The sequence below is a fragment of the Ostrinia furnacalis genome, unplaced genomic scaffold, assembly GCF_004193835.3.
Source record: "Ostrinia furnacalis isolate ACB-3 unplaced genomic scaffold, ASM419383v2 OfSCF0076, whole genome shotgun sequence".
In the NCBI taxonomy this organism is placed as follows: domain Eukaryota; kingdom Metazoa; phylum Arthropoda; class Insecta; order Lepidoptera; family Crambidae; genus Ostrinia; species Ostrinia furnacalis.
The window spans coordinates 204,532-216,407 of NW_021130315.1; the positions used below are offsets into that span (position 1 = coordinate 204,532).

General features: G+C 37.2%; 1 protein-coding gene across 3 annotated transcripts in view; it reads right to left on the bottom strand.

The window, feature by feature from the left end:
• The window catches only part of LOC114350764 (aminopeptidase N), a 39,280-nt gene extending 27,668 nt beyond the window's left edge, over positions 1-11,612 (bottom strand). Inside the window, exons 1-2 of one of the 3 annotated variants that reach the window (XM_028301692.1) lie at positions 11,264-11,612; positions 10,052-10,166 (exon numbers count right to left, since the gene is read on the bottom strand). In XM_028301692.1, the coding sequence (XP_028157493.1) occupies positions 10,052-10,166; positions 11,264-11,334 (186 nt within the window). In that variant the 5' untranslated portion in view covers positions 11,335-11,612. The remainder of the gene's footprint in view (positions 1-10,051; positions 10,167-11,263) is intronic. The other 2 variants (XM_028301683.1, XM_028301709.1) reach the window with 2 other exon arrangements.
• Positions 11,613-11,876: the final 264 nt, after the last annotated feature.

An 11,876-nucleotide genomic window follows, 5' to 3' on the forward strand; every position in this document is an offset into this window, starting at 1 on the left:
TTTACGCGCTACTAGTGACGACTGCTGAAATGATGATGATGATTATTAAAATGCAAATGCAGGCCGCTTTCTGCAGCCCTACCCTTAGGATATTAAATTCCTTGTGGGCGCAGACTACTTATAATAAACTATTAGGTAATTCTATTATTATGCCCAGACAACTACTAGATGTGGGGTAAAAAATATATAAATAAAGCCAAAAGAAGTCGAATTGGCAACAAGTATAATCAGTCGTGATAAGTTCATAAACGAATGAGATCGGTGAAAGTCGATAGCATGATAATAATGATAAGCGTGATAACTGATAACGTTAACACAAACAAACAATCGCCACAATGCAGGTAGAGGCAGCAGTTTTATCGCTTCTTACAATTTGCTTGTCGCGTTCATTCCTCCTAGACCACTGGTTCTTAACTGGTGGTCCGCGGACCACTGGTGGTCCCTGGAGGCATTCCAAATGGTCCACGAAGACATCGTAATAAACTAGTGACGTGACGTGATGAGTCGAGTCAACACAACGCAAACGGCGCACAGTGGGCGAGAAATCGACCTCCCCTTTCATAGGATTTTGAAAAAAAAGTGGTCCCTGAAAAGACAGAAATTTGGTAAAATGGTCCCTCGTGACTTAAAGGTTGAGAACCCACTGTCCTAGACAAAGAGACAGTTATAATTTCGAAATCGCTTCGCTCGAGCATTTTTAAAAGTAGTATCTCCGTCTGTGAAGCGATTTCATGATAGTACACAGGTGGTAATTTACTAATTTTGTCTATGAGGACGGTGAGCGACGTAAAGCAGATGGGAAATGGGGGATTCCCTAAAATTTAGGATATTTTTCTACCTCTCTTGAAAAATAGGTTTATTATGAATAAGTGAAATTTCTGGATAATTTTTATGTAAAATTTTCGTTTCAGGGGATTTAGGGTAAGACTTGGGGTAAAATTAAAGCCATTTGACAACGCTGTCGGCAAGGGATGCCCTCCAGATCTCATAAACATGAATGAATGAACGACTAACTAGTAAAACGAACGAATGAATGAACTAGGTATTAGGAAGCTCTGCACTGTTTGGAGCTAAGTGATGTTGATTGGGATTTTTCCCAAAGGTCTTAAGGACTCCTGTCGTTCTTATTTTCCCACCATGTCCATGAAATTTTAAAATACACTAATGGTGTCCACACTGGGCGAACAGGCTCGCGCGGCAAACTCGACATCCTGCTCACTCAAGAGCAGGGTGAGCAGGATGACCAGCGTGTCGCGCGAGTCCGTTCGCCCAGTGTGGAGTGGACTCACCATTACAAAATGCTTTTTTATTTTAATGTCGTGAAGCTTCTGGGCCCGTTAGGAATCAAAGTATGAACTTATATTTATTGAAACAATGGGTCGTGGACCTTTGGGAATAAGGCGTTGATTTTTAGATTTTTTTTATTGAATATTATTTGATTAATGTAGTGCATAAGTATTAACTGGACCTATTCCACCTAGCTGCACTACACAATTGCGTAACTAAAGTCTTTTCAAAGTCATACCGTTCAGTTTTTGACTTTTGAGTTAATCTGCCTGTTTATAATTACCAAAGTTATTCGATTAAGGGCTCAAGTTCTGTGATTTACGATAGCTTTGTTTTGGAACAGGAGATAATTATAAATTAGGGTTATTTCGCAAAATACACAATGGTCTTTGAATCTGGGTGTAATTTTAATGAATGAGCTGTGGACCTTAAACAAGCCAACCTAAATCAATAGCCTTGTTTGACCTAGGTAGAGACTACAGGTTATTAGGTAATAAATTAGAATCCTTTTATACAGGGTGTTGATTTCAATCCTTGCCTTATTTATTTAGGTGGTTTATTATGACTTATATAAACGTATTATCCACCAAAAAAATTACAAACGAAAGTGGAATTTTTAACGAATATTTTCCGTGCGACATCAAGTGTACCTGCTGTGGCTCGCAATTAAATACTGCAATACGTTTACACTGCGACACCATCGAGCTACGCTGATTGCTCGCTCATTATGTCGGATAGCCTACTGAAGGTAGCCACGTAAAGTAGGTAGTGTAAATAGGTATTTTTCTTTGACTAGCTAAAGTTGAAGTTCATTTTTTTTTTTTTTTCAAAGTCAATTTTTTTTTTCAGAATAAGCTACTTAACCAACTCCCTAAATATGGCGAGGATTGAAATCAACGCCCTGTATAGATACTCAGGGCATGTAGGAACAGTTACTGATTTGTGATCAGAATAAGCTACTTAACCTACTCCCTAAATATGGCGAGGATTGAAATCAACGCCCTGTATACATACTCAGGGCATGTAGGAACAGTAATGTTAAGATAACTTAAGTATATTGACTTGAGTGTAATGTGTGTGTGAGAGTCAATCAGGATAGGGCTATAGGATCCTGTACTCCTGTGTAGAAGAGGGCTGTCCTGCTCTGGTAGGAGTTGTTTCTCCATCTAGTTCTTTCGTTGTTCTTTTCAGTCACTTTCTACATATACGAGTATCTGAAAAAAGTCCGCCAAAAACAATTATCAATCTACAACAAATTTTTAAAAACATTATATTTGTTATTTGTACTAATTTTACGTTACCTTGTTCTTTATTTAAACCTAATGTAGTTGCCATATGAATGTATATTTTCTAAAGGACGTAACCACTCGCAAACGTTAAGTGACAGTCCATTAAGCATGTAGGTAAAGAACTACATCTAGATTCTAGACGAACAAACAACTATACCTTTATAACTTACTTGAACACGTCCAATACGACTTACCCGAGAGTACCGTCGTACGAAATCGAAACCTTTCACAGATTAAATAAGTACAGAAGACCCACTACACTCGTACTTCGATGCTGTCTTGCTTTCTCTCGAGAGTGAACGAATTACTGGGTACAAAAGAAATATAGTTCAATATTGGTATCTATATCTATAAAAGCGAAAGGTCACTGATTGACTGACTCATTGATGAGTGAGTCAGTCAATATAATCAATCAAGTGCTAGGAGTCTCAAATTTTGCGTGTAGTCCTGCGTCCTTTTAGAATGTAGGTGCTCACTAAGAACCTTGCAAAATTAAACCCCTAAGGGGTAAAACAGGGTCCACGCGTACGAATTCGCGGGCGGCCGCTAGTATTGGAATACAGCCTGGTGCTAATTTCGCGACACACTAAATTAAGGTAAAAATTCCCGTTGAATATTTATAGGCTGCCAATGTAAACCGTTAATCTACACAAAGATCTTTATAGAATAAAGAAACCTTAGTATCTGGCAATACACCACTAAACGTGACAAATAAACTCTCGACAGCACACACTGTACACCTTTCATTTGTGCCGAAATCGACAGCTCCTGAGTTCCATTGTCGAAAAGCATAAAAGGCGCAGATTCAATCAGCGTGTAGAATGGAGCCAGTGGAGCCACTGATGCCAAGAAAGTTTTTACGTCTCTACAAGTGACAAATACCCCAAAGCGTTCCTCTGAAAGATCCTTTTACGTAATTCTTTGCCGCATGAAAATACCCAGTTGAAAACTAGCAGCCGCAGGGCTGGCTTTGGCTACATTAGCATCGTTAGGTAAAATACTGTGCCGCCGGTTTGTGACGTCGTAAATTGAATTATGAGACGGTTCTGTTTTGTTTATTTATCTTTTTAACGAGACAAGGTATTTCGGATTCAAAGCGAAATAAACATACTTGCGTTATGTTACAGTAATTTAACAAACAATCATAGTTTTTGAACTGTCACAGAAGTATCTTCGGAATTTCTAATTCAAATTCTTTTCTAATTTAAGGGCCTTTTCAGGGCCTGGGGTCCTCAAAATAACGCATAAACAATAAACATAGTTTATGTCGTTTCTCGCAGGCACATATGATATGCCATTTACATGAAAAATAACAGATTTGTAAGTAAGCAAGTTATTATAAATAGTTGCTGACTGTACAAGCTTTAGAAGGTTCAAGTAAGGCAGAAAGAACATAAGTAGGTAAGCCTCAGCCTCGAGGCGGTGCGTAACTCGCGCAAAACTTACATAATAGGCTTAATATAAAAATATGTAGTAACGTAGGAAACTGAATAGAGTTCAACTGTAAGGGTGATCCAGTTTTGCGGCATACAGTAATGCTAGATTGCATTTGAACAAACATGACGTGTGATTGAAATTCGAATTGCAAATTCGGATGGAACAGTTTTTTGCGGGACACTGAAAATTGGATCATAAAGGTAGCAGGGAAGCGCTGGACGCAGGCCGCTACCAATCGATCAACATGGAAAGCATTGGGGGAGGCCTATGTTCAGCAGTGGACGTCCTATAGGCTGAGATGATGATGATGACTGCAAATTGGATGTTCGTGTGAACGTTAATATTAAAACACGTATACTACTAAACGGGACCCAGCAAAACAGTTCCTGCAAAAACGGGATGTCTCCTTCCTTGGGAACAAGCCCTAACATTACAATAGTAATTAACAAATTATGCTAAAATACAAGCTAAATATTAGAACGATGCGCAGTGAAGTGAGACGTGAGTTAGATTTATGAACTAGTCATTCCCCGCAGCTCCACTCGTGTGCGGGTTTGTCAAAGAAATGCTATTACGCGTCCCTCGGGAGAGAAGTGTGAATATTTTTAGGATTAAAAGTAGGACATGGTTCCAGGGAATAGGTAGGTACAGCGGAATAGTCTTTTGGAGAAAAATACTGGGAATCCGATTCCAGCTGGGCAGATTGTGGTAAGTTACGTCACAAATACTCATTGACGCCTCCACAGTGCCTGAAGAGCAAGGTATTTCTGCTGAAAATTACGTACGAAACTAGGTGAAAGGTGGAACATTACAGTGATGCTGGCGATAAATCGTGGTTTGCGAGGTTTCTTTCTACTTTATTAAGTCTATCAGTGAACTACCACTGACTAAAATAATAATATAAATAATAAATACTACCTCTGTAGTTAGATTTCATTCTCATATTATATGTAGATATATCGAGGTGGTCACTTTTATGTTTTGAACACTCCATGGCGTAGGTTCGTATATAAAATGTTTCAAAAATTTGCATTCGATTTCAACGCCACTCGAAAGTCCCATACGTATTCGGGTTACACTCTCGTCAGAATATCGAGTGACTCGCAAAAGCATTCCGGTAATCGGCGTAATTCCTTTATGGACGACATTCAATCAAAGGCGGAGTAATCGAGCAAATTGCGAGTAATCGCGAATCGATCCGCCCCCGCCCTATTTGCAAATTAAAGGCATCGCAAGTTTCCAGCACGTAATCGATGGAGTATCGAATGGAACACGTGTCGGTTTGTGCCTGTGAGTGAACGGTAATTATTTAGTTTTTGGAATATAACGTAGCTACAGTCAGCGTCAAATAGTTCGTGACACCCAAAGTGGCCAAAAAGTTGACAACACATCCTTATTCCAATTGTAACAACTGGAATAAGCTGGTGTTGTCAACTTTTTGTGGCTATAATACAGAAACACGAGTCTCAACGCGACATTTTTTATATGAGTTACATAATAGGGATGATGACTGGGTAATGAAATCAAAATTCTATTTAGTCCGTCAGACAGATAATTAGAAAATATTAGACTCATATTTATTATTTTTTTCCATAATCGAATAATTACAGTATTATATTGAGTTTAAACGTCGCGTGACGTTACTTTTGAGTAAAAATTCTACTCAAGCATGACGTATCGCGCCATTTCAACTCGATGTAGCACTGTTATTATTTAATCATGAAAGAAAATAAAAAATATGAGTCTAATATTTTCTAATATCTGTCTGACGGACAAATAATTGAAATTTTGTCATCTAGCCTATTATGTCCTTTTTTTTTTGCTACTTGCGTTTTGGTAGTTGTGGGTCATCGTTCAGCTAGTAACTATTAATCTGTGGTTCAGCATGATAGAGCTATAAAGATATAAGCAATTAGAAGAGCGGTAGGAAAGAATAATGGAAGATTAATCTTTAAATTAATTGCATCTAGTAGACCATAATAATGTGTCATTCGATTTGGCAATCGCTTCTTTAAACCCTATGATATTTAGGTATCTACCTACACAATAGCCAGTTTATGAGTATTAACGAATGACATGTGCTACAGTCCCAGAGTCTCTATTAGCTATACAAAGTAACATCGTGATAGTTGTCATATTCTCAAACGTTTACTAAAAATTTTGAATCAATCAAAATAATTTGTAGAAGCATCGTTATAGGTTTTGTTTCTTCTTTATGTCCAGAGTCGTATCACACATCGAATTTGACGCTATCAGCATGAAATTACAGTAGTTTAATTCACCATATTAGTTCATAAAGTCTCATGAGTATTAGTAGAATGTTTAATATTAAGCCAAACCAAGGCTCGACCCAAATATACCCAGATAGAGGCCGAAAATTTTAATCGTAGGCGTTGCCATCCTTTGTACTGCTAAACTCCCCAAACTTAATTTAGTATTTATTCGAGTGAGATAATTTGAAAACTTTAGAACAATGCCAATGGCCGCTGGGCAGGACTTGACTTGTTCTATTCAGTTTCGAAGACAGTTTCGTGACTGTTTGGATTTCTTTTATTATCGCTACGGGACTGTCACATATTTCACTAGTCACAGTTTTCATTTTTATTTTGCTAAGGCCCAGTTTCTTGATTCATAGTTAAAATAACAAATTGTTAAATTTTGCTACTAATGGTTAAATATTAACAAAATGTTATCTAATAGTTAAAAATGTACTATAAGTCAAGCTAACCATTGTTCGAAAATCATTTTTTTCTGATATTTAACCACTTGTCATTTGACATCTGTCAAATTTGACCATTGCTTATTTTAACTTTTATTTTTTTATGCATAACAAGGCAGGTATTTGACCACTTACATACACTTACACATACTTGATTCATTTCTTTTGAATATAAGTAATTTACTGATCTCATCAAAAATTGCCCCTAGCGGGATTGAAACCCCCGACCTAGTTGGTGTTAAGGTCCGGTACGCGGACCAACGGTTCATGCAGTCGCCCTAATCGACATAGCTACTCAATAGCTTAAGAATTCTATCACAACTTACATCATAATCATAATACTGATTGATTCTGTCCCTCCCATATCAATGGCCTACCATGCAAAATGCTACAGACGCCGCTACCTGTCTCTATCACTAACCATAAATGTGTGAGAGAGAGATAGAGTCGAGATATCAAATCCGTTTTGCAGAATAAACCCTGTAAAAACTCCCGTCGACTCCCGTGACGTAACCACAATCGACAGAGACAGATTGACTTTTATGAGTGAAGTTCGAGTGAATGATTACGCCGGTAAATACTGTCGTTTTTCCGTCGTCGGCTGGCTTAATCAAAGTTTCCGAAAAACATACAAAAAGTCGCCGGTTGCGAGATTACTGGCAACATCGGTTGATTTAGCTGCCAGACGCTTATTTGTTACTAATCAATCGGTAACAATAAGAAGGTTTTTTTGTCTTTTTGTAACTGATTTTGTCTTGTCTGTTGGATATTAGAATTTATATTCAGAAATACTGTAGGTAACATTAATATACAGAATGAAATTTAAATCGTTGGCATCGTTTTTTAATAAGACTCTACTCATGATGCATTCCCCAAATGAGACAAATCCAATGAGTTAAAATAGCAATATAACCTTTTAGAGACGACGACGACCTCTAAACATGATTAAAACTACTTACACTAGAAAAAATTTAAAGCACACATTATTCGAGAAAAAATACTAGTTTTCAACTTTTCCAAACTCTATACTCCATAAACTCGTATCCTTCACATAATTTATTACGTCTTATATTATTCAAACCTACTTTCATATAAACAAAAGCTCCAGCAAAAGCAAAAGCGCCAGCTAAATTAAACAAACGTAGACTTAACTCTGACCCGTCAGAAAATTTAATTTAAGCGACGCGACGGACTTGGCCGTGCCCAAATCTATAATATATAAAGCTCGATTACCACTGACTGACTCACTGACTCACTGATCAGGGGTATTTTTAGGGTATTTAGAGGGGAGAGGGGTAAAATTGTTAATGTTTGTTTTTAACTAGATTTTTTGACTGACAGCTTTACCACATTTTTTGAACCAAAAAACAAAATGGCGGCACTTTTTGAAACTCCAACTTTTTTGTTTTTCATCCTGAATTTTTTCTTTTTTGGGAGTTTGTTGGAGTTGCCAAGATGTGTTAAAAAAATTGAGAAAAAAACGGAAAAACAAAATGGCCGCGCCGCCATCTTGGATTGAAAATGCGATTTCGGGGTGTTTTTAGGGAGGTGTCACTCCGAGATGCGCCATTGTTTTTGAAAAATTATTTTGAGTGTTTGTGACTTGTATAGTCTGCTTCAAGGCCACATTTACAGATTATCAAAAAACAAGATGGCGGCTGAGCCGTCGGCCATTTTGTTGCGATCAAAAAATTCCCAAACTTTGGTAGCAATTTTCCGGCAGATGGCGACACCGGAGTGGGGTACAATGTTCCGGGCGATTGTTGGTCTGTTATTCGAGTGTTGCCATGAATCGGAAAAAACTACCATTTTGGAAGAAAATTTTCCACCACGGCCCCGGATAGTAGAAAATGGAAATTTCCGGAAATTCCAAAAACTTGGTATGCAGTCTGGTGACATTTAGGGACCCAAATGACATTTCACCATTTTTATCAAAAAAGTCTGGCAACACTGAAAGTTATGGGGAAAAGTTTTTTTTGCGACATGGGTGTCTTTAAAGTTAGTGACAGACAGAAAGAATTGTGGCAGAAAAAAAATAAAAATGAGGTTTGGTCGGACATACGACCCAGATTATGGGAAAAATCCGAAATGTCAAAAAATAAAGATGGCGGCGGCGTGGGCGGCCATTTTGTAAAAAGTTGAAAATTTCGAAATTTTGGAATTCATTTTTCGAGTAGTTGGCAACATTTTGGAAAGTCGAGTTGTATGAGGCGGTTGTGTGTCTTGTCAAGAGGTTTCGCTTGGGTGAAGAAATTTCTCCAGTGTTGCCATTTACACAATAATTTTATGTAAAACATTGCAGAAAATAGTATGGTTGCAAAAAGTAGGTATTGCATAAAATAGTAGGTTAGGTTAGGTTAGAACAGTGACCCTTAATGCGCGAAGGCGAGCGAAGCGTGCCGCGGCAGCGGCCGCCGAGCGCTAGAATCACCTCTATTGTTATTGAATCATTTGGAAATTTCGATACAAAGAATGAAATAAGGAAATTAATGTAGAACAAATTTTATATTAACTCCCCACTAAACAAAATAATAACCACAAGCTAATTTGTAACCATTTCATTTCATTATTTTGTAAATAGTTTATCGTGAAATATTTTTGCCTAATGAAACATTTGGCAAACCAAACTTTGCCAAACAATAATTTGCTAAACAATAATATGCCAAAAAAAACATTTGCGAATTAAAAGTTTGCAATAAGTTGCTTTGCCAAATGAGAATTTGCCAAATGAAAATTTGCGAAACGTTGTTTGCGATGTGATAATTTGGGAAACGTTTTTTGGCCAAACATTAGTAATCCATGAATTTCACAGAGTTGAATATTTCATATACGAGTAAGTATACTTCGTTTTTAAAGACCATCCTTAATTTAGGCTAGATTATCAATTTGCTATATGATTTACTAACCGCTGTTAGAACTGTGAAGCTGGACTAACTGATGGTCCAGCTCCAGTTAGACGGTTCGATTCCTAGTTGAGACAAAGTGTTGAAAATATTTACGTCTGGTTTTTCAGACATGTACATCGTTTTCATGATGGATTTGAAACATGACTCCACACTTCAAATGACTATTAACGGTTTCTGTCTTTGAGTCTAGGTAAATTAATACCTACTTCTATGTCATTTCATAATACGGATCTTAATGTGAAGCGCAATGATATCCTACTTACATGCGTTAGGGTTATTTCCCTTTGTTGAAAACAAATGGCATTTACAGAAACAGCACATCAGACTATACATTTTAGTTGCAAAATAGCCCCTATTAGAACTGTATAAGATGCCACACTGTTTACCTTGATATGCCGTTGTTTATCACAAACCTCGCCACAAATGCATCTCCTTGTGCAAGAATTAATCCGCTGCAAGGTTGAGTAGTTAATGAGCCGGTGGAGATTGCGACCATCCTGACGGTGCCGAGTCGGTTCCTGTCTGTGTCTGGAATCAAATGTCATTAAACAACACTGGTAAGTGCTGCTCTTTTATTTGTTCTTAACGCCTATACTTAATAGAAGTAATAACTATACCTTATAACTATACCTAAATATGTTTCTTCCCTGTTAAAAGTTGTTTCAGGAATCCATACTTGGAATACGAAACCCTTAGGCTGGGTTGCACCATCTTACTTTAACTTTAACAAACTTCAAAAATCTATCAAACTCCATACAAAAAGTACGGTTATCGTCATAGTTACCGTCAAAGTTAGGTGGTACAACTCAGCCTTAGATATTAACTTTTTATAAGATCACTTCGTCATAAATCCTATTTCTACAATGGCTAAGTTTGGAGCTATTTATACATTGAAGCTGTAAAAAACCTGAAAAATTCTGAAAATGAAATGAAAAGGTAAGTCATAGTTCATACTTCTAGCTTTGTTTGTTTTGTTAACTGGAAGCCGTAACAACGTAGTGAAGCGAACTCGAATTGTGATCCAGATTTAAGTATGTTACCTATCTTCAAGATTACTGATGGTGTCCATCCTGAATAGGTATGTTCTGTACGTTTTTACTGTTATCAACACTGCGAATTATTTTTACGATACTTCTTGTAAACAACATAATATAATATAATAACATACTTCGAGTTATCCGTCATCAGGACTTCTTTGTAGTGTCACACGTAGATGTTTTTCCTCGTTGCGATTGTGAAAAAGTAACTGACATAATAATATTGCACATAAAAACAGTTTATCCAAATAATAGGTATCTACTGATCATCAAACTACGTCTGATACCTAATTACGGAATTATTCCCAGCTATTGTTCCCACCACTGCAACTCCTGTGTAGCCAATGTCCCAGGATTCACAGCATGGTCGCCAGTAACAACCAAGCCAGTGAAGTTTATCTCGGGATGGAGTAATAGTAATAGTACTGCATACCTACTTAAGCACCAGCAATTAAATCAAAACTATTTGCATTTACTAATCATTCAACCATTAACATTTCAAAATCCTAATTGACGACACTCATTGTCTTAATTGCATAACGTCCTTTAACGTACAAAACGTAATTAATAAAGTTGAATTTCATTCACCTGATGGTATCGAAAACGTAACGCGTTCTACAGCAGGTAATTAAAATAACAACAAACTCATTGTCAGACATGAGCAGAACTGTATTGGCCGTTGTTAAGACCAGACATTACCTTGCAAGGTCGAAGGAAAATATTACGGTAGACTTTTCTTACAATTGCACCGACCAATAGCCAAGAACTCTCTGTCGAATCGGCCCACGCGGTTTAGTACGGTCCGAGGCATAATGCACTGCTGAGGGGGGTCTCGTTAAATTGGTCAAAAAATACGTAAAGTAATACTCAGTGTAGGAACGTGCATATTACCATAGATTCGTGCCGCGTAAACTACACTCGACGCACTCGATTTTCGTTTGTTTTTTTCTGTGCGTTTTTATTTTTAACGAAATTAAGTCAAAGTTGTGATAAAGCCAGTGTTACCGTGTGATTTGTTTTTAATTTTAAAATTATGAGTTCGTAATATTTTTTTAGTAGGAATCGTTGTGCTATTGTTATATTTTGTGTTAATTTCTAGATATAATGTGCGGTATGTGAATAACTATTTGCCATCAATTATCACCTGTATGCCGTTAACATACAAATAATTTGAAAGGCGTCACGAGTTGATCAAATAAGT